General features: G+C 47.1%; 1 protein-coding gene across 9 annotated transcripts; it reads left to right on the plus strand.

The window, feature by feature from the left end:
* The first annotated feature begins 52 nt into the window (after window positions 1-52).
* On the plus strand, window positions 53-22,021 carry Aars1 (alanyl-tRNA synthetase 1). 9 transcript variants are annotated; one of them, XM_087594215.1, is made up of 22 exons: window positions 53-118; window positions 336-429; window positions 2,909-3,078; window positions 6,000-6,188; window positions 6,464-6,609; window positions 7,352-7,543; window positions 8,442-8,586; window positions 8,935-9,080; window positions 9,491-9,599; window positions 10,089-10,239; window positions 11,122-11,246; window positions 11,877-12,021; window positions 13,462-13,640; window positions 14,635-14,748; window positions 16,404-16,610; window positions 17,042-17,226; window positions 18,869-18,977; window positions 19,666-19,779; window positions 20,344-20,463; window positions 20,579-20,665; window positions 20,971-21,084; window positions 21,473-22,021. In XM_087594215.1, the coding sequence occupies exons 3-22, from the start codon at window positions 2,935-2,937 to the stop codon at window positions 21,656-21,658; spliced, it is 2,907 nt and encodes a 968-aa protein (XP_087450341.1). In that variant the 5' UTR covers window positions 53-118; window positions 336-429; window positions 2,909-2,934; the 3' UTR covers window positions 21,659-22,021.
* Window positions 22,022-22,914: the final 893 nt, after the last annotated feature.

The following is a 22,914-nucleotide window of genomic DNA, read 5'->3' on the forward strand; positions in this document are numbered from 1 at the left end:
GATGGCAAGGCGTAGCGGGTCACTTTTCATCAGAGCGCTCTGATTGGGTGGTGAGGTACGGGTCTGGCACCGGTTGTGGCGGGTGGGTATAGCTGTGTGTGCGCATCTGAGGGAGCAGGTAACTGCGGGCGAGTGGCGGTGGGTTCTGGTCAAGGCCCTGGGGACGCGGACCCTGGGGAGAAAAGCGAGCCCTGAGAGCTCTACGAGAAGAGCCGGCGCTCGGAGGGGGAGGGGCAGCTGCAGGGGCTGCCGGGCGGTCCCGCCCCTAGCTTGGGTCGGGACCCAGGCTCCGCAGGAGCACAATCTCGAGAGTAGCTTTTGCTATTCCTTCGGAGCCTTGAAAGTGGTGTAGCTTCGGGTGGACTTGCGGAGGACCAAGACCTTGAGAAGATCGCGATTGCTCTCCAGTCATCGGACCCAGACCTAAGGGTTTGTCTCCTCCAATTTTAATCCACTAGGGGTTTGGGGAGGCAGGCCTTAAGAACAGAGTGACCAAAATGGATGGAGTCTCTCTCTCTAAGAGGCATCTCCATTCATTCTTTATTAGTTTCTCAAACCTTACCCCAGACTGGCCTGAACTCAACTCTGTAAGGCTGGCCTTGAACTTGCGGCAGTTCTCATGCCTCAGCATTTCGAGTTCTAGAATTACAGGCGTGAGCCAGCACTCCTGACTCGATTCTTTATGTTGTTTTGAGACAGGGTTTCACTATGTAGACCAGGCTGGCCTCGACTCACAGGGTCCCTCTTGAGTGGTGAGACCAAAGGCGTGTGCTCTTAATAATAACAGAATAGTTGATACCCTCGGGTTCACCCGAACAAGTATATTCAGCAGATTTTCAGACAGTCTGAGTTTCCTGGTGTGCTTTGGAGTTTGTTAATGCCCAGCATGCTATTTAAAGATGAGTATAATTAATCATGAGCATGTGTTGAACGACCACTCTACTAGATACTAAAAACATGCTGTACGGATGAACTGAAACCAGCCAGGATGACTCCTACTGAGATGTAACACATACTGTGATTGGGAGATGAGCATTAAATAGTCCCGGCAAATTATCCTTTGAGGCTAGGAGACAGTAAAAGAGGGGGAACCTGGTGAAGAAAGGAAAGGTTTGCTTAAATACGTTATCAAAACGAAGTCATTAGGAAGATGGGAAAGGAGTGGTCAGGCAGCATGCCTGGCTTATAACTGGAAGTATGTTACATTACAAGGTCCTGGGGCTGAAATCACCTTGTAATTCCAGGCCCAGGGTTTGACCCCAAGCTTGCAAATACAAATAAATAAATGTCCTGAAGGTCTTTTAGCCCCTGGTGGAATGTATCCTCACCCTGTCCTACAGATCTCTTATGTATGTCGAGGAAAGAACAAGTTGGAATTGACTTATTAAGGTCGGGGTCCCTGATCTGGAACCTCAGTTTTCCTCCCTCAGACTCCTGAGCTCTGGGATTGTCTGGGTGGGGACACAGCTTTGAACAGTCTCCAGTCTCCATAGGGTAATAGCCAACACGTTAGAGCCCAGTATACCACACTGGTTATGTCTGTATGTAGTCACCTCCCTAAGGAGGGCACTGTTTCTCCACTGGTTCTCAGTTCATGACAAGAAGGCAAAGGTGGGAAGTTCAAATGTGCTCTAGAATGTTAACTTTACCTCAGCCTGTCTGTGTAGAGAAGCAGTTCATTTTCTTTAGCAACTATAACGTCAGTCTTGTAGCCATTGTTAAGAAGGGCTGAAAAGAGAATGCAGCATGATAAGATTTCTGAGAACCTCAACTCCTTATGGTGAATAGCAAGACCCTATGGGAATACAAGGCCATTTTCCCCCTACTCAGGCTGTTGTACCATCTTTTTTGTCCCTTTGGGGCTTCTGTCTGGGTGGTGTGCTAATTGAGCTATGAGTAGATCAGTTGGAGTTGTGGTTGGCTCTGAGTCAGGATGTCATGTGCTTTGTGGGTGTGTTTAAAAGCTCTGTGTTAGTGGATGTAGAACAGTATCCGTTTCATTACTTTTTCTCTGATGCTCGCAAGGTCCTGTTCCACACAGGGACGAAACTCTGGCTAAAGTGATATAGCAGTTAAGGTCTCTAGAATTCTAGAGACTTTGGATGATGTCACAAACGAGTCAGTTCTCATTTGTCAGGACACCCAGCACCGTAGAACGCTACCACACTAGACAGCAATTGGGGCACTCACCAAAACCGGTCATCCCACACCACACGCGCCCTGCCTTTCAGGGATATTATAATACAAATAAAAGAGTAAAGTTGCCTTTTGTCAATCTCCCTCGCTTCTGAGTCCCTGGGTTCGTTCTTCGTATAGCACGCTCATTTTGAAATAATACATACTCTGTCACAGTTCGTAGTAATCTCATGGCTAGAACCCAGCCCGTTCCCAGTTAGGGTTCTGGAGAGTTTAGGGTACGTTGAGGTTGGTACCTGGATTCTTTAGGGTGAACCGTGGCACAGATAAGCTTATCACTGGGTTCACAGCCACTGACACAAGTGTCAGCCCAATCCTAGCAGCTCTGTCTTTGGGGATATGGGACATTGTAGGTTAACAAACGACCTGGAAGCTCTTCAGAGGCCAGTAGATACAGACACTTCCTTTTGTTGAGGTGGCCATCGCTGATTCCTGGCAGTGGGTGCTCAGTGCATATTTGTTTAATGAATGAAAAACAGGAATAGGGCCCCGCTTTGCTTGAGGTCAACTGGGGGAAGATGGCCAGGGTCACTCTGCCGAGGCAGCAAAAACTTCACAGCGAGTGTGACTGTAACCTGGGACATTGCAACACGAAGGTTTTAGGATCAAAAAAACCTGTGTCATTCTTTGACTTGGCCTGAGACACCATGAGTCTTGTGTAATGCCCACTTTTAGTTCTGTTTCCCTAACTTCCCATCATTCCTTCTTCCAGTTAGTTCCCTGAGGAGATTTTCAGAGATGGACTCCACTCTAACAGCACGAGAGATCCGAGAGCGGTTTATAAATTATTTCAAACGAAATGAGCACACCTATGTCCACTCCTCCGCCACCATCCCTCTGGACGACCCCACCTTGCTCTTCGCCAACGCAGGCATGAACCAGGTAAAGATCTTCCTCTGCCCAACTCTTGGAGTTAGGCAGAACCTGGGTTCTGTCACGCAGCAGGTAAACTTGTGCGACTCTCTGTGGTGAACCCGAGTTTCTGAAAAGAACAGGACTGCTTGTGTGCGATGGTTAGAAGTGAGTGAGAGGGGCTGGAAACATGGCTCCCACATTCGGCCAAGAAATTCTGTTTTAAATGAGTCTTGCAAAGATTCCTTGCTTTTATGGCATTCGAGATCAAGAATTTGATGGGGCAGGTGATAGCCCTGGTGTAGTGTACAAGGTTGAATCTTAGCAGTTGAGAGGCAGAGGCAGGCGGCTCTCCACTCAAGGTCATATGAATTCCAGGGCAGCCAGGGTCACAAAGGACATAAGGAGCAAAGGAGAGAAGGAAGGAAAAAAGGAAGAACACTTTAAAAAAGGATTTGAGGCCAAACTAGGCTACATATAAGACCACGTCTCAAAAAATTAAAAAAAAATTTTTTGTTTTTTTTTTTTTGTTTTTTGTTTTTTTTGTTTTGTTTTGTTTTTCGGAGCTGGGGACCGAACCCAGGGCCTTGCGCTTCCTAGGCAAGCGCTCTACCACTGAGCTAAATCCCCAACCCCCTAAAAAAAATTTTTTAAGAGTTCGAGGGCAACTTATTTTTAAAAACACATTTCACCGTCCTCAGCTCCGGAAAAAAACAAAAAACAAAAAACAAAAACACATTTCAAAGAGAACCCCAGGACAGGCAAAATTTACATCTGCAGCAGTTGCCTAGAGGAGAATGGAATGGAGACGAGAAGGGGAGATAAAAAACTGTGCTGTGGGGTTAGGGATTTAGCTCAGTGGTAGAGCGCCCTGGGTTCGGTCCCCCGCTCCGAAAAACAAACAAACAAACAAAACTGTGCTGTTCGTGTTGAGCTGTGGTGGACATCAGTCAGCCGTGTGGCAGGGAGAGCAACTGTAGAGAAAGTAAGGAAGTGCAAAGTTTCTGAGAGAGCATGCTAGAGCAGAGTTAGAACTCACTATGTAGATCTGATTGGGCTAGAACTCACAGAGATCCACCGTAAGTAAGGAAGCCATACTTTTCTGAGTAATTGAGAAACTAGGCAGTCTTAGAAAGATAGATAACTACAGCCCTGTAAGCTATTAGCTTTCCCCTACAAACCAAAATATGGTTTTAAGATTTTATTTTTTCATCTTTCATTGTCTCTTTCTTCTGAGGAAAAAAAAAAACATTTTTATTAGAATGTTGGGGGCTGGAGAGATGAGATGCCTCAACACTTGTGAGCACTGTCTGCTTGCTTGTCCAAAGGACCCAGGTTCAATTCCCAGCACTCACAAGGTGTCTCACAACCATCAGTAACTTCACTTTCAGGGATCCAATGTACTCTTCTGGCTCTGTGGGCTCTAAGCACACATGTGACACACATACATATACAGGCAAACACTGATTTCATAAAAATAAAAAATAAAACTGAAAAGTTTTCTTTAAAATATTTGTTTTCTTTCCTTTCTTTTTTTTTTTTTTTTTTTTCCTTTTTTTTTTCGGAGCTGAGGACTGAACCCAGGGCCTTGTGCTTGCTAGGCAAGCGTTCTACCACTGAGCTAAATCCCCAACCCCTTTTCTTTCCTTTCTTACTGGGGATTGAACCTGGGGCTTCAAGGTATGATCAGCAAGCACTCTATATCCTCAGCCTTCTTGTTACATGTATGTATGAGCACCTGGCCCTGGAACTCGAGGATCTGCCTGCCCTGGTCTCCCAGTGTAGCTAGTCACTATAGCTGTCTTTTTGTTTGGTTTGGTTTTTTGAGACAGGGTCTTTCTACATAGTCCTGGAACTCACTATATAGATCTGACTGGGCTTGAACTCAGAGATCCACCTGCCTCTACCTCCAAAAAGCTGGGATTATATTCATGGACCACCAAACCCAGCCCTGGCAAACATTTTTTTAACCTTTTTTCAATGTTTATTTTGTTTTATAAGTATGGGTATTTTGTCTATATATCACATGTGCCTGTCAGAGGAGGGGTTTAAAGCCCCTGAAACTGGAGTTTCAGATGGTTCTGACCCATCATGTGGGTGCTGAGAATTGAATCTGGGACCTCTGTAGGAACAGTAAGTGCTTTTAACCCCTGAACCATCTCATCCATCCCCTTCAAATCTTCTTTTAAAAACTGACTTATTTCTATTTTATGTATATGCATGTTGTTTGCACATATTTATGTATAGCACATACATACAGTGCCCACAGAGGCCAGATGAGAATGTTGAATCCCATAGGCCTGGAGTTAGAGACATGTGAGTTGCCCTGTGGGTACTGAGAACTGAACCTAGAGCCTCTGCGAGAGCAGCAAAATCTCTTAAATGTTGAGCCATCTCTCTGGCCCTCCTATTGATTTGAACTAATTTGTCACAGTTACAAGTAGCTACTGGTTTCCAGGTTGGAAACACCAAATTGTAGGAGCCTGGTACGGACAGTAAGGCGAAGTCATGTGTCTGGCAGTGACACATCACTGTGTGTGCGAATGGTTAAATCCCCGGTGCAGGGACACCAAACCTGCATAGCCAGTCCTGTATCAGCTAGGGAGACATGCTTATCTGTCTCAGGACTTTCCTTCTGTCACCTTTACTCCCAAGTGAGCATGTTCATTTGTATGTGAGTCCTGGGGTGATCTTAAGATAGCCATTCTCAACCTGTGGGTCAGTGTTTACATTACGATTCATAACAGTAGCAAAATCACAATTATGAAGTAGCAGCAAAGTAATGTTATGGTTGGTGTCACCACAACACGAGGAACTTCAGTAAAGGGTCGCAGCCATAGGAACCGTGGGAACACACTGCTCTGTGACCTGGGAACCACATCCTGCAGGTGCTACACACTTGACATCACCTGCACCGTTTAAAAATCAGGCTATTCCTTTCTCTCTTTTAGTTCAAACCCATCTTCCTAAACACAGTAGACCCTTCTCACCCCATGGCAAAGCTGAGCAGAGCTGCCAATACCCAGAAGTGCATCCGAGCCGGGGGCAAACACAATGACCTGGATGACGTGGGCAAAGATGTCTACCACCACACCTTCTTTGAGATGCTGGGCTCCTGGTCTTTTGGGGACTATTTTAAGGTAAGCTCAACATTGGGGACTTAGTTTTTTTTTTTTCCTCCTAACTCTAGGTTCATTTCTACAAAAGGGACGGGGTTTTTAATTTTGATTTTTCTAAAACATAAAATATAATTTAGAAGATTTGGAATGAACAGCATTTAATAATCCTGAGACTCTCTAGAAAACACGCATCACGTGATGTCTCAGTTTTTGTTTCCTGTATAAGTTGGATTTTTTTGGTTTATAATGAAGATATTGTCATTTTGAATCCGTGTTCTGGATCTTTCTTTTCATAGGAATTGGCATGTAAGATGGCTCTGGAACTTCTTACCCAGGAGTTTGGTATTCCAGTTGAAAGACTCTATGTTACTTACTTTGGTGGGGATGAGGCAGCCGGCCTAGAGCCAGATCTGGAGTGTAGACAGATCTGGCAAAATTTAGGGTAAGAGGGGCATGGAGAGGTGGCTCAGTTGAAAGCTCATATTGCTCTTGCAGACTTAAAAAATTCTTAAATCTTAATAAAATGGGGGGTACAGATAAGAGTATAACCCACTACACGAAGAGAGAGTTCTAAGTTCAGCACAGTCAGGCTGGAGAGATGGCTCACTGGTTAAGAGCACTGACTGCTCTTCAAGAGGTCATCCTGAGTTCAGTTCCCAGCAACCACATGGTGGCTCACAACCATCTGTAATGGGATCTGATGTCCTCTTCTGGCATGTAGGTGTGCATGCAGATAGAGCACATATATATATATATATATATACACACATTATATAAATAAATTTCTTTAGAAAGAGAAAGAGAGAATCAGGATGGTTACTCACCCACCCCAATCCTTCCCTCTTTGCAGTGAGTTCCAAATATACACTTGGCCACTCAACTATACCCCAGCCACTTGGTATTTAATTAGATTTCATCGTGATACCCAGGTTTGGTGACATACCTGTAATCTTTATAGCCTGTTGGCAGAGGCGGCAGGATCCTGAGTTCGGGACCAGCTTTGGCTACATAGCAAGACCATCACAAAAACATAAAGAAAAACGTGATCTCTCAATTAAATGACTGATTGCCAGGCAGTGGGGCTCACTTCTTCATAAGGAATCATGGATCTGATGTGCGGTAGAAGCAAGTCTTGGAGGGATTCCTGGTGGCTTCAAGTGGTTTCTCTTCCTTATTCTGTGCAGACTGGATGAAGCCAAAATTCTCCCTGGCAACATGAAGGACAACTTCTGGGAGATGGGTGACACGGGCCCCTGTGGTCCCTGCAGTGAGATCCACTATGACCGCATTGGTGGCAGGGACGCTGCACACCTTGTCAACCAGGATGACCCCAATGTGCTAGAGATCTGGAATCTCGTGTTCATCCAATATAACAGGTAGTGTGGGCCTTTCTTTTTCCATTAAGAGCAGTTCTTTTTCTTTAACCAAACCTTCTTGACTGAAAGTTGTCTGTGATCTTTAATTTTGGAGCCAGAGAACAGCCCTGAGCTTCAGACGTTCCTGAGATCGTGTGGCACTGTATTGTCTGTCAGGTTTCCATCTGCTCCCTGGGACAGGAATGGACCTACTTAAAAACTAATATCTCATATACTGAGAACCATTTGCTTCCTGAACCATTTGCTCTCTGCTTTAAGAATAGGGCTCTGGGGGGTTGGGGATTTAGCTCAGTGGTAGAGCGCTTGCCTAACAACCGCAAGGCCCTGGGTTTGGTCCCCAGCTCCGGAAAAAAGAAAATAAAAAAAAAAAGAATAAGGCTCTGGGTTGGAAAGATGGCTTAGCAGTTAAGAACACTCACTGACTGCTCTTCCAGAGGTCCTGAGTTCAATTCCCAGCAACCACATGGTGGCTCACAACCATCTGTAATGGGATCCAGTGCCCTCTTTCAGTGTGTCTGAAGATAGCTACAGTGTACTCATATACTATAAATAAATAAATCTTAAAAAAAAAAAGGCTCTGGGTGTAGTGGTACATGCCTTAAATTTCAGCATTCAGGAAGCAGGGGCAGGCTCATCTCTGAGTTTGAGGCTAGCCTGGTCTACATAGTGTGTTCAAGGACAGCCAGGGCTACGTAGAAAGACCCTGTCTCAGCACCATTCCCACCCCAAAATAACAAGTAGACAAGGAGACTGGGTATTCAGCCCCTCTTCACAATCCAGACAGTGGCAAACGGGGAATAATAACAACCTTCCAACAATACTGAGTGAGTTTTAACCAACGGCCCAGAGAGGAGCAGCCCCGGCCTGCTTCAGTTTCCTTCTCGTATCTGTCACACAGGGAATCTGATGGTGTTCTGAAACCTCTCCCCAAGAAAAGCATTGACACAGGGATGGGCCTGGAGAGATTGGTGTCTGTGCTGCAGAACAAGATGTCCAACTATGACACTGACCTTTTCGTTCCTTACTTCGAAGCCATTCAGAAGGTATTGATCATGTTGGGAGCATGAGCACGTCTATGGAGGCCTGCAAGATGGACCGTTAGCACTGTCGGCATAGATGGATGCCCATGTGCTTTTATAGCCCAAAGTACTTGTTGCTGTCTGCCTACGCCATACTGTCAGCCTAACTCTCTGAGTAGAGGCATGCTATGCCATTCGCCAGGGCTAGGGCCTGACTTGAGGCTCTTTGGCTCCCTACCACCCCTTTCTTGCAGTTGTGGGGCATGGCAAGATCATCGTCCTCTCCCAGAGCTCCTCACCCTCTAAAAGCCTGCTCATGTAAGGCAGCAGGAGCAGGACTGTTTCATCGCCCTCTCCTCTGGTCACCTGCAGGGTACAGGCGCCCGGCCGTATACTGGGAAGGTTGGTGCTGAGGACACTGATGGAATTGACATGGCCTACAGGGTTCTGGCTGACCACGCCCGGACCATCACTGTGGCGCTGGCTGATGGCGGGCGACCTGACAACACAGGTCGGGGGTGAGTCAGTCACACTGTGGACAGGGTTTGGGCGGATACCATGAGTGTTCTGACTGGAACTCAAAGCCATACTTTGTTTTGTTGTTGCCTTTTGTGTAGTGGAGAGATCCCCTCCCTCTCCTCTTTTTTAACAGTTTCTACTAAGTACTGAGGTAAAGCTGGCACAAAAGCCCTCAGACAGGTCTTGGCAGGGTAGGGGTAGATACTGACTCAGCCCAGGAAACTGCATTCCTGACTGTGTGGGCCAGGGACCTCATACGTCGGTTTGGCTTTGGCTTGGGTAGTTAAATAAACTGCATAAGCAGAGGAACAAAAGCTAATGTTGCTTGGCTTTGAGTGGGTTTTCAAGGAGCTACCAGGGCCTCAGCTGGGGCTGTTTCCTAGCTGATGCTAAGGCCTGCCTCTCACAGGTATGTGCTGAGACGGATCCTTCGCCGAGCTGTTCGCTATTCCCACGAGAAACTGAACGCCAGCAGGGGTTTCTTCGCCACATTAGTTGATGTTGTCGTTCAATCCCTGGTACGTAGAAGACCCCTGCTTTCATCTCCGTGCTGATGTCATAGTCTAAGAGGGATATGGTGGGTGCTGATATACTGTGAATGGACATCTTACTAGAGATGATGGGGGTCAGGTATGGTGGTGTACACTTTTTTTTTTTTTTTTTGGTTCTTTTTTTCGGAGCTGGGGACCGAACCCAGGGCCTTGCGCTTCCTAGGTAAGCGCTCTACCACTGAGCTAAATCCCCAGCCCCGGTGGTGTACACTTGAATTCCAGCACCTGAGTGGCAAAGGCAGAGGCAGAGGCAGAGGCAGAGGCAGGTGAGTTTGACGCCAGCCTGACTGCATTGTATAAGTTATAGGCCAGCCAGGACTGCATATAGTGTGAATCCCCATCTTAAAAAAGAAGGGGGGGCTGGAGAGATGGCTCAGCCGTTAAAGGCTAGGCTCACAACCAAAAAGAAGGGGGTATGTCATGGGATAGTCTGGCCACCTGAACCCCTTCTGTCAGGGAGACGCCTTTCCTGAGCTGAAGAAGGACCCAGATATGGTGAAGGACATCATTAATGAAGAAGAGGTACAGTTTCTCAAGACTCTCAGCAGAGGGCGGCGCATCCTGGACCGGAAAATTCAGAGCTTAGGAGACTGCCAAACCATCCCAGGTGAGGCCCAGCTCTCACCTCCGCCAAGGTTGAATGCACCCCACTTAAACTGCTTTTGTTTAAGCAGTTGGACTTGGAGCACAATGAACTATAAAAGAATTTACTGTGGTAAAACTTCAAACAACACACAAGTAAAAACCTTTTCCAAATATGTTTCTCAGAGGTAAACTCTTAGGAGTTGGCAACATGGTGGCTGTAATCTCGTTGTAGCTGCCAAGGCCGGAGGATTATAAGGTCAAGGCCAGGCTCTGGGACACATAGCAAAATCCTATCTCAGGAAGTAAAACATAAGATTTTAGTGTGTAACCAATGCTTCAGGATTTTAATCTGCATGAGATTGGGAATAGGTGTTTATGTCTGCATGTTTTGCACATGAAAGTAACCTGAAGTCCACATTATCTTGCATCAGCTGAGAAAATTATTTTTTTTCCCTTCCATGATGTTTTGCTTCTTTTTGATTGTGTGTGTGGTGTGGGAGAGTGTGAGTGCAGTGCCCACAGAGGAGAGAAGAGGGCACTGGAACCCCTGGGGAATAATAGGTGTTTGGTGTTTGTGAGTAGCCCACCATGGATACTCAGGTCCTCTGCAAGAGTGACAAGTGCTCCTGACCTCTGAGCTGTCTCTCTAGTCCTGGTTATTTCCTTTTTATTAGAGTGAAATGTTAAAAGAGAAAGATTAAAGAACTCATTCATAGTGCTCAGTTTAAGAAACAGAAATTTACCAGGAGACCCTTTATCTTTCTTATAGCTCAGACCTAAAAGGTTTGTCTTGCCTTAACTCTGTTCACTCCTGTTCCTCCCAGCAGCGCCCTGGGAGGGCTTGGCATGGGAAGAGAAGGGTCTGTCCATGTCGTTTTTGACACAGTTGCTGTGTACTGTGCAGGTGATACCGCTTGGCTCCTCTATGATACTTACGGATTCCCAGTGGATCTCACTGGATTGATTGCTGAAGAGAAGGGCCTGGTGGTAGATATGGATGGCTTTGAAGAAGAGAGGAAACTGGCCCAGGTAAGTAAGGAATGTGACGAGTGACTCTAAGCACCTGTCTCCCCGCTCACTAGCTCTTGGGGCTGCTTTCTCTTTCTTAAGGAAAAAACCTCTATTTCTTTTTTCTTTTTTTTTTTTTTTTCTTTTCTTTTTTTTCGGAGCTGGGGACTGAACCCAGGGCCTTGCGCTTGCTAGGCAAGCGCTCTACCACTGAGCCAAATCCCCAACCCCAAAACCTCTATTTCTGTTACCACCACCATCACAGAAAGAAAAGAATATGCGGGATGAGATGAAAGGCAGCACCTGCTTGGCAGAAGACAACTTGATTCCTTTCCTTTAAGGTCTCCCCACCCCCCAGCCAGTGATGCTCATCTCCCCTGGGCTGTCTGCAAATGTGTTAAAGGCATTCTCAGTTTCCACAACTGGGACAGAGTTCTGTCATCTTGTCGGTAGAGCCTAGAGATGCTACTCAGTGTCCTGACATGCTAGAAGACAGCCCCCAAAGCAAAGGCTGGTCTGACCAAATGCCAGCAGCGTGAAGATTAAAGAACGTTGTTCTTGGTTTTTCCGTGGCCATATTTTTGTCAAGTCTCAGTTCTCTTTTCTCCTAGACTGACGTAACTGAGGCTCTCTTTTCTCTTGTTTTGACAGCTGAAGTCACAGGGCAAGGGGGCAGGGGGCGAAGACCTCATCATGCTGGACATTTATGCGATTGAAGAACTCCGGGCAAAGGGTTTGGAGGCCACAGATGATTCTCCAAAGTATAACTACCATTCAGACTCCAGTGGTAGCTATGGTACGCTAGCCTTCTACTTGCATGCTGTCTGACTTTTCACTTGGGGAGGTTCAAGAGACGAGTCTCAAGGTGCCCAGCTGTACTTTTATACTCATAGACGCCCTTGGCTGGTGGTCTCCTTAACCATATATTTAAATATAGTTACAGGAAGTTGTTTCTGTAGGGAGCTTCCAGCTACTCTTTTTTTTTTTTTCCCCGGAGCTGGGGACCAAACCCAGAGCCTTGCGCTTGCTAGGCAAGCGCTCTACCACTGAGCTAAATCCCCAACCCCGCTTCCAGCTACTCTTAAACCAATTTCCCTTCATTGGGAACATGTTGCAGAAAAAACAGTCACAGTTGTAGCAGCTGCTGAACCCTGCACGGGAATAATAGAATAGACTTCTAGAAAATGTGAATAAACAAGTGGGTATGCACTGCATGGGCCCGGCAGACATCGTCTTATACCAAAATCATGTCGTGAGGCTGTTTGTTTCATTTTGCTTCTTTGAGACAGGGTCTTACTGTGTAGCTCTGACTAGTCTAGAACTTCCTATTTATACCAGGCTGGCCTTGAACTCAGAAATCTGTCTGTCTCAGCCTTCCAAGTGCTTAAGATTGAACACATGCTGCTGTGCCCAGCCCAAGTCCATTAGCTTTAAGTGTGTGTGTGTGTCTGTATGTGTTTGAGTGTCTGTGTGCATATGTGTGTACACATCTGTGTGTGTGTCTGTGCATGTGTGTGTACACATCTATATGTGTGTAAGTGGGTGTGTGAGAGAGAGAATTTAAAATATATTACTATAATTGTATGAGACAGAATTAGATTTACCAAGTTTGTGTCTAAGGTACAGGGTGACCAACTGTCCAGTTTATTCAGAAATGCCCCAGTGTTAACACTGAAAACCCTAGGAAATCCCTGTGGCCAAGCAGTGATTCTCTAGTGGGAAATCAGTGTGCTAGTTCTTTTATGCAGTCTAAGGGGCTGGTTTCAAAATACAAATAGACAATAAGGACCAATAGCAATAGAACTTAGCAAAAAGCAACTAAGAACATGGGATTGGAGCCAGGTATGGTGTGATTTTAATCTCAATACAAAGGATGCAGAGGCAGGTGGATCTCTGTGAGTTGGAGGCTAACCAGGTCTACGTAGAGAATTCCAAGCCAGCAAGGACTACGTACTAAGACCCTGTCTCCAAAAAACGGAGAGAATATGTGACCTGGGCTGCGCCTGGGAGCTCTGGGGATGAGTGCTTGGGTAACATGAAGGTCTGGGTTCAAACTTCAGTCTCAGCACAGAGGGGGAATAAAATTATGTGTGTGTGTGTGTGTGTGTGTGTGTGTATATATATATATATACATATATATATATACATATACATGTATATGTATATGTGTATGTGTATATTTTTTTTCCACCAAAGTCACTGACCTGTCTCCCCCATTTCTGTATCTGTTGAGCAGTGTTTGAATGTACAGTGGCTACCGTGCTTGCTCTGCGTAGGGAAAAGATGTTTGTGGACGAGGTGGTCACTGGCCAGGAGTGCGGAGTGGTGCTGGACAAGACCTGTTTCTATGCCGAGCAAGGAGGGCAGATCTTCGATGAAGGCTACTTGGTGAAGGTCGACGACAGCAGTGAGGATGTAAGGCCAAACTCTTTCTTGTTAGCTGTGGAAGGCAAGCGGGGTTGGGGGAGCTGGGTGCCTTCTCTTCTCCTTCACACTCTGAGCCTTGAGGGGGCTGACTTGACAGATGCTTGATCTTATTCTTTTGTTGGTATTTCTTCTGCAGGCAGGAGGGCTGCTGCTATTATTGTTGTTATTACTATTTCATGTATATGAGTATACTGTTGCTGTATTCAGACATACCAAAGGAGGGTGGTTGAGAGCCACCGTGTGGTTGCTGAGAATTGAACTCAGGACCTCTGGAAGAGCAGTCAATGCCCTTAACCACTATACCTGTTGCTGTCTCAGTTCTTAGGTACTGAGGGTCCCTTGCAGGCAGGATGCAGATGCTAACACTTATTCCTACATGCTTCCTTCTGCATAAGGAGAAGGACTCCGTTTTCACTTGCTGATTGGTATTCTTTGTTGGGCTTTTGAGGCAGAGTCTCACACTTATAGCCCAGGTCAGTCTTGATCTCTCAGGAAGCCTGCTCAGCCTTTCCTGTGTTAGGAGTAGAGGTGGGCGTCACCATGCCTGGCAGAGACACTCTTGAAGGACAAACATTCTTAGACAGCTCAGCCTCTAGTGTGGCCACTGCTGGCTGTTTGGTGCTGATGGCTCAGTCAGTTGGTCTCCTTTGGCAGCTGATTCCTACTGATAGGATAGGATCCATTTCAGAGGATTTTAAGGTGTTCTTCGCTGAGGAAGCAGTTCTGTTTGTAGAACGCTTGCTTAGCATGCACACTCCCTGGATTCCATTCCCACACTCTCTAAAGCTGGGAGTGGGGCTATGCATGTGTGATCCCAGCACCTGAGAGAGAAGACAGGAAAGTTAAGAGGCAAGGTCACCCTAGGCAGTTCATCAAAGGGCAGCGTGTACATACATCATCTGACGATAGGGATGTGTCTGCCCATGAAAGAATTGATGTGTTTGAAGATTCTATTTACTTGTTGGTGTCCTTGACTCTGCAGAAAACTGAGTTTACAGTGAAGAATGCTCAGGTCCGAGGCGGGTATGTGCTGCACATAGGAACAATATATGGTAACCTGAGAGTGGGGGATCAAGTCCGGCTGTTCATTGACGAGGTAAGTTGCATATGCTAGTCCACATGTGATGTTTATTTACTTACTTAGTGAGTCCGTCTCTTGAACACTTTGTAGTTAGGCCTTAGGGTCATCCTGTTGTCCTGTCTCCTGAATGCTAGAAGCATGGACTTGCACCACCCTGTCCAGCTCCCCATTTGATCTTGGTCGTAATTTTTTTTTTTCTTTTCTTTTTTTTCGGAACTGGGGACTGAACCCAGGGCTTTTCGCTTGCTAGGCAAGCGCTCTACCACTGAGCCAAATCCCCAACCCGGTCGTAATTATTTTTAATACTTTTATTTATTTATTTATTTTTGGTGTCTTTCTGAGCCAGAGAGCCCTGGCTTTCCTGGAATTAATTTCATAGACCAGGCTGGCCTCGAACTCACAGAGATCTGCCTGGTTCTGCTTCCTGAGTTTTAAGGTGAGCAGTACTTTGCCTGCCTATTTTTAATATCTTGTCTCTGTGCACATTTCACAGCACACATGCAGGTCGAGGGTGACCTGAAAGAGTTGGTTCTTACCAAGTGGGTCCCAGGCATTGAACTCAGATTGTCAAGCTTGGTGGCAAGTGCCTTTGCCCACTAAGACATTTTGTAGGCCCCTCCTAAGTGACAGTATTAGCAAAGCACAGTAGTAATGTAGGTGCAGTTTGTATGTAGTTTGTGTGGGACGAGCTAACCCCTCAAGCCTATTTGGTCCAAAGTTAATCTTTTTGTAAGTGTTATTTAGTCTTTGACAGTTTCACACATGTATACAATTTACCCTGATCCTGTCCTGTAAAGCATCCCCTTCGCCCATGGATTGCTTTTCAAATTCCATGAACTTTTTCGGAGTCAAGGAGCTTTTTTATGTTAAGAGCTAGGAGTTCAGGCGATGTGTGCACACTGGACACCTTTGTGCTTGGCAGAAGCGTCGGGAGCTTGAGGTCAGCCTTTGGCTTGCATAGTGTGACCCTGTCTCAAAAACAGAAATAAAGCTAGGTTCTGTTGCATGTGCCAGGCATCTACAGTAATAGCTCAGAAGCAGTACGTGTTTCACATTATAGATGTTAAAGGGCCAGCTTGTCTTTGATCATTATTCATCCCTAGGTTTGCTCAGGATTTAGTTTCATGGACCAAAGCGGTAGTTGTAAGATGCGTTATTCGGGCCAGGGGTTGGCAAGCTTCTTTTTGGAAATCCCAAGTAAATACTTTTGGCTCCTCAGGCCGTATGGTATCAAGCACAACTTCTCAGCTATGATGCGGTACAATATGTTTAATGTGTGTAAACAGATAATGTAGTTGTGTTCCAGTAATCCTATTTACAAAACAGTACCAAAACCAACAAGAGGCTGGGCATGGTGACTTAAGTCTTTAATCCCAGGAGGTAGAGACCCATGGGTCTTTGAGTTCCAGGCCAGGCCTATCCTAAAACAAAATCCAAGCAGACCACCAATCAGGTGCAGCCCATCAGCCCCAGTTTGTTATCCCTGTTCTGAGCAGAGGAAGATGGAGGGCGTACATTCCCTCTCACACCCTCCTGGCTAGAACTTAGTTCTGTGCCCACTCTATAAAGAAAGCTGGGAAAAACCGTTTTTACCCTGAGCACCCTAGTATCCAGCAAGATGTTCTAGTACTTGGTGACAGCTCCGTAGCAGCCATCTCTGCCCTCCGCAGCCCCGACGAAGACCTGTCATGAGCAACCATACAGCTACACACATCCTGAACTTCGCCTTGCGCTCGGTGCTTGGGGATGCAGACCAGAAAGGTTCACTGGTTGCTCCTGACCGCCTTCGGTTTGACTTCACTGCCAAGGGAGCCATGTCCACGGAGCAAATCAAGAAGACTGAGGAGATTGTCAATGGCATGATTGAGGCAGCTAAGGTAGGCTCTCCCATGCCAGAGGAGTTCTTGCAACGTGAGGCTCACTCTTCCTGTACCATGGCTTTCTGTCGTGGAGGCTCAAAGATCCAGATGCTCCCACTCTGTTGTACTGTGTCCTGACCCGTTCACAGAGATGCTGAAAGCTGTGTCTCTCCAACTGCCTATAGTGTGGTGTCTTTGATCTCCCACCTCCTTAAGAAGCCAGTGTTCTTGTAGTTAATAGTGTTTGCCTAGCAGTTTAACAAAAAGGTTAGAAGTTCCTGTCTGGTTTTCTTTGCTTTAACACGGGTTGTTATTTCAGGAGGCTCAGGGTGTGTGCCAGACGCTGTGGGGTTACAACCTCAGAGCCTGGGTACAGGCCCAGATGCTGGCCAGGCCGCTTCCTCACCTTTAGAGATTGTTCTAGCTTTTTTCCTCTCTTTTTACCGTAGCCTGTCTACACCCTGGATTGTCCCCTGGCTGCAGCAAAAGCCATCCAGGGCCTTCGAGCTGTATTTGATGAGACCTATCCTGACCCTGTGCGAGTTGTCTCCATTGGAGTCCCAGTGTCAGAACTGCTAGATGACCCCTCCGGGCCTGCCGGCTCCCTTACTTCTGTTGAGTTTTGTGGAGGAACGTGAGTACCTTGGCAGGGACAGCAATAGATGGGCTCACCTGCTTATGGCCTCCCCCTTGAGGATGTGAAACTAGACTGGGCCAAAGGTCATTCCTTCATTCGTTTGTTTATGATTTGCTATGCTTTGATTGGCGCTCAGGGCCTCGGATGCTAACCGAGTGTTCTTCCACTGAGCCTCAGACTCCCCTTTTTCTAAGGGTAAAATGAAGTCCTCAGAAATGGACTCGCCAAATCAGATTTCCAAGAATCTTCACAGCCTGGCAGTCCAGCGAGACCCCTCAGTGTTCACTGTTACCGTGTCTTGGGTTTCTAATGAAATGTCCTTTCCAGGATGAGGAGATGAAGACTCTGTCTGCACATTCTCAATTGCTGGCTCTTGTTTCCTGGGTTTACCCTCTAAGTGAAGCTGTGAGAATTCAGAAATGAGCAAGGCTTTAGATGCTCACGGAGCTTAGGCCCTGGCCCCAGGTCATTCTAGACCTGTGCTCCCTGAAGCCCTTTGCCAGAGCAGCATCTGGGAAGGGAAGCTGAATCCATTGCCTGAGAGCTCCTCAGGAGACCTGGCTTGGCTGGCTTGGGAGCACTTGCTCTGCAAGCAGCACGGAAAGCATATCCCTGAAGGCCTGATTATGCCAGCCAGAGCCTCCGGCAGGCCTCAGGCCAGTGGGAAACATTAACAGTGTACAAAGACGGCAGGGGCCTTTAGGAGGTCTCACTTATACTCAGGCACACACATTCACTGACACCTTCGGGAGTGGCTTTCCAAGACTCTACCAGTCTCTCAGAAAGTGACTGAGAGTTAATGCACCTTGGGTCCTCTGAGCAACTGGAGACTGAGTCCCATTATAGATCTGTTTGTTTAAGAGTACTAGGGTCGTGCAAGGCCCTGGGTTCGGTCCCCAGCTCTGAAAAAAAGAACCAAAAAAAAAAAAAGAGTACTAGGGTCGTGAAAAGTAGTCCTCAGTAGTCTCACCCAGGGAGCGTTTTTACATACAAGATACAGCTCTTGTTCCACCAAATCAAAATGTCTCCTGCACTCTAATAACAGTATTACTGAGTTGGTTATTAGGGGTTTTGGCATTTTGAACACAGTCTTATATGGTTTTCGTAACAGTCTGGCAAGGCAGACTTCTCTACTTTTCATACTTGAGAGAAGTGAGGCTCGAAGAAATAGTGTCCTGCTCTCTGAGCATTCTGAAGCCCTGGCTTCCAGCCTCGGCCCAACTCTCTCCCCCGCTCTGCTCCTTCTCTTTCTTGCCTTTGCTTCTGAACTGTGCTCATAAAATCCCTCAAGAGTGAAAGGCAGCTGGAGGTGTGGTGGCAAATGTCTTTAATCCCAGCACTTGGGAGGCAGACAGATTTCTGAGTTTGAGGCCAGCCTGGCCTACAGAGTGAGTTCCTGGTCAGCCAGGGCTACATAGAGACACCCTGTCTCAAAATTGCTTCCTAGGGGGGTTGGGGATTTAGCTCAGTGGTAGAGCGCTTACCTAGGAAGCGCAAGGCCCTGGGTTCGGTCCCCAGCTCTGAAAAAAAGAACCAAAAAAAAAAAAAAAATGAATTGCTTCCTAGGGCAAATGCCTCTCACCCAGGGCTCCACAAACTCCTTTTTCTTCAGCTTTGTGTGTGTGTGTTCTGCTTTCAGACATCTACGGAATTCTAGCCATGCAGGAGCTTTCGTGATAGTGACTGAAGAAGCCATTGCCAAGGGTATCCGCAGGATTGTTGCTGTCACAGGTGCTGAAGCCCAGAAGGTGAGCAGGTCAGGCTGACCTGTGGGTCCTGCCAGTCAGAGGAGAGCTGTCAATGTGCAGGGCTTCTAGCCATCATGTATAATCTTTTATATTTGGGGGCCGGTCGCATGGCTCAGTACAAAATGGCGCTTGCCACAAAGACTGATAACCTGAGGTTGTGATCAGTGACCCACATAAAATGTATGGAGAGAACTGACTTCATAGAGTTGTTCTCTCTCACAGATAAAGCATATATATACACACTCATACACCGCGCGTATACACACACACACACACACACACACACACACACACACACACACATCACACACAAAACTATAGGAGAAATTTCTAAAAAGCAAACAACATCTAGGAAAGCAGAATACATAAATCCTGCGCCTTCCTCCTAGCCCAGGTCTGTGTGTGAGGGCAAGCCTGAGTATCCTCCTGCTTCATATGCCCTTCCCTCCACATATCCCAGGGGTGGACACTGTGAGGAACGTGGCACCAAGGAGAGCCGTTCAGCTTTGTGGTAGATTCTGAGGAAAGGTCATTTCCCCAGGTGGAAGGGCTTCCGGGTCATGAGCATGAACTAGCTTTGAACAGGAATTAGGTGCAGCCTTTGCTGCCCACGTGTGTGTGCCCAGAGCCCTTGCTTCCTGAAGGAAAGGAATCCTCATGTTTATAGCTCTGATCTTTCTCTTCCTAGGCCCTCAGGAAGTCAGAAACCTTGAAGAAATCTCTCTCGGCCATGGAGGTCAAAGTGAAGGCCCAGACTGCACCCAACAAGGATGTGCAGAAGGAAATTGCTGACCTTGGTGAGGTAGGGATGGCCTCCCTCTGTTTGTTCCTTATATCCAACCAAGGAGTAAGACCCTCCCTGTGCTTAAACTTTTTGTTCCTTTATTTGTTGTGCTTTTTAAAGACGGGGTCCTATTCTGTAGCCAGGACTAGCCTGAAAGGCACTCTACAGCTCAGGCTGCCCTCAGATTTACAGCTGACCTCTGGCCTCAGCATGTCCCTGCAAACCTGAGCCACATGCTGGGGGCTGGGGAAGGATATCATGTATCCATACTAACCTGGAACCCCTGGAATTTCTTGGTATGCTGGGCTCCCTGCAAGTCTTTGCAGGCTCTATTCACAGCTGGTTAGGACCAGGTCTCAATGGAAGCCCCCTTTATCACGCTACTTTCTGTCCAGTGATGGCTGCTGCGTTAATATAGTGACTAGTCTTAAAGCCAGCAGATATCTTGGTGGTTTCCTGTTTTCTCAAGCTCTGGCCATGGAAGACTTTGGTTCAGAGACAGAGGGTGTGGCAGAGTGGGCTTGAGTTTCACTCTACCTCCTATTGGCCCAGACCCCAGATGGTCTTCTGCTTTGGTTCCAGGTCCTGGCCACTGCAGTCATTCCCCAGTGGCAGAAAGATGAACAACGGGAGACTTTGAAATCCCTGAAGAAAGTCATGGATGACCTAGACCGGGCCAGCAAAGCCGATGTCCAGAAGCGAGTGAGTCTTGGTAGTGCTGGCAGCTGTAAGAGAGCCCACAGGTTTTCTAGAGAGAGGCTGACAGGGTTGAGAGTCTGGGCCCTTGGCCTAAGCCTTTCTCCTGGGCTTCTTGTAGGTGTTAGAGAAGACTAAGCAGCTGATTGACAGCAACCCCAACCAGCCTCTGGTCATCCTGGAGATGGAGAGCGGTGCATCGGCCAAGGCAAGCAGGGAGAGGGCCAGGGCCCTACGTCAGCTGGGGGGTGTTTGTCCTTCCAGCCTTGCCAGCCCTTTAATTTTGAGTTTGTGGTCACCTGAGGCCCACGGCTGAGCCATGGAGAGGTCTGGTGGCCTGAGAGGGAGGAGCTTCCTATGCTTAGGAGCCAGGGTCTTTGCACGGGCTCCTGGGAACAGGGTCTGCTCTTAGGAAATGGGATGGTGCTCTGAGGGCTGAGTTCCACAGACTCCCTTTAGAAGGCAGGGCTCCCTGCCCCAGTGCTGTGACCTAACACAAGATTCTCCCCTCAGGCCCTGAATGAAGCTTTGAAGCTTTTCAAGACACATTCTCCTCAGACATCTGCAATGCTCTTCACAGTAGACAATGAGGCTGGCAAGATCACATGCTTGTGTCAGGTTCCTCAGGTCAGAACTTCCTACAGCCTCAGTCCAAATCAGTCTGCAAACCCGTAGGCCGTGGGAAACACTATGTTTAGCTTCTCAAGGAGAAGACTGTGTTTGTGTGCATGCAGTCCTGATTAGAAACAGTTGATCTGTCGTTTGTCACACACACACACCCCCTTGGTGCCTTTTACCTCTTAGGCTTTCTTTTGGGTGACAGTATTCACTACTGGCTTAGCTTTTTGTCCTCACCTTGGCACTGGCCATAGCTGCTCTCCTGTAACCGCTATAGAGTTAGTCTTGGCCTGTGGTAGCTTCACCCATGACACAAATGGGTGTTGGGGGCTCCTGCCATTCCCCACCTCAGTCCCATCTTCTATGCTGACTACCATTTTCCCTTTCTGTCTTCTAGAATGCAGCCAACCGGGGGCTAAAAGCCAGCGAGTGGGTCCAGCAGGTTTCAGGCCTGATGGATGGTAAAGGTGGTGGGAAGGACATGTCTGCCCAGGCCACAGGCAAGAACGTGGGCTGCCTTCAGGAAGCACTGCAGCTGGCTACTTCCTTTGCCCAGCTCCGTCTCGGAGATGTAAAGAACTGATGGGAGGGAAGCCCTCTCAGGAAAGCATCTCCCCGACAACCAGTCATGTTCAGGTGCAGGAGTCTAGCCAGGAGCTCTCCTCCTGCCACGAAGACATTTGAGTCTTGGGACCTTTCAGCAGCCCTCCGTCCTGATCCAGCAGTAACTGGAACGCGCCTGGAGCTGTCCTGTGATTCATTGCCCCTTTCCATTCTGCTCTGAGCCATAATGTCAGCGCCATCTGTCTAAAGTCACTACCCAGGAATGCTACCTAACATCCTGATCACGTCTAGATGAGGTCACTCTGCCAACCTGAGGCTTCTAGGTCTGCAAGTGGGAAGGAAGCCTTCCACTGCAGAAAATAAAGGACCATGTGCAATACTAGATGATACCACGCTCTCCTTTCTCCTGAGGTTGACCTCAGCTCCCTATACATGCAGAATACAGGCTGTGTGTGGTTCTGGCTGGTTTCTGATTGATGTTATCACAGAGTACAGCCTCAGACTCCTGAACTTGAGGAACGGCCCCTGGGAGAGCAGAGCTAGAGGCAGAATGGGTGGGCTGAAATTGAGGCATTCAGTAAAAGGGGTGGAGGAAAATTCTTCTGAATTGCTTCACATGAAGAAGCACCATTCTTAGTCTCTTGGGACAACCTCATAATGGCTTTCATCATGTGTGTTCAACGTGCCTCCCCTTGAAGCTGCTGATATGAGGTCAGACAACTAATGTAGGAGGTATGAATGTAGAGATGTCTTCTAGTAACTGCCCCATCCCTGCTTCTTTAACCTGAAATAGGTTCAAGACCCTGGCTCGGCCCTAAAATGCAATTTATATGAATCTACAAACAGCAGGGTCTGGAAGCTGAGATACTGCTTGCTTATGACAGATCTCAGAGTGTTAGAATTATTATTCAGTTGTAGGAAGAGAGATAACGTCCATTTATTAAACAAGTGTTGAAGCAAGCCAGGGGACTAACTACAGGAATGAACAAAAAGTTCTTTTTTTTTTTTAATTAATTTATTTATTTCATGTACATGAGTATCCTGTACTCAGACACACAGAAGAGGGCATCAGATCTCATTACAGATGGTTGTGAGCCACCATGTGGTTGCTGAATTGAACTCAGGACCTCTGGAAGAGCAGTCAGTGCTCTTAACCGCTGAGCCATCTCTTCAGCCCGAACAAAAAGTTCTTACCTAGGGCAAGCTTATATAAAACAATCTGAATGCAAAATTCAAGGAATGACAGTAGATCAGGTCCTATGGAACCACAGGTCC

This window comes from Rattus norvegicus, chromosome 19 (assembly GCF_021556685.1).
Source record: "Rattus norvegicus strain SHRSP/BbbUtx chromosome 19, alternate assembly SHRSP_T2T, whole genome shotgun sequence".
Taxonomy (NCBI): Eukaryota; Metazoa; Chordata; class Mammalia; order Rodentia; family Muridae; genus Rattus; species Rattus norvegicus.

Coding starts and splice junctions, on each gene's coding strand:
- Aars1 (XM_087594215.1), top strand. CDS start 2,935: ATGGACTCCACTCTAACAGCACGAGAGATCCGAGAGCGGTTTATAAAT. Junction 11,247..11,876: donor AAGAGAGGAAACTGGCCCAG/GTAAGTAAGGAA, acceptor TTGTTTTGACAG/CTGAAGTCACAGGGCAAGGG. Junction 19,780..20,343: donor AAATTGCTGACCTTGGTGAG/GTAGGGATGGCC, acceptor CTTTGGTTCCAG/GTCCTGGCCACTGCAGTCAT.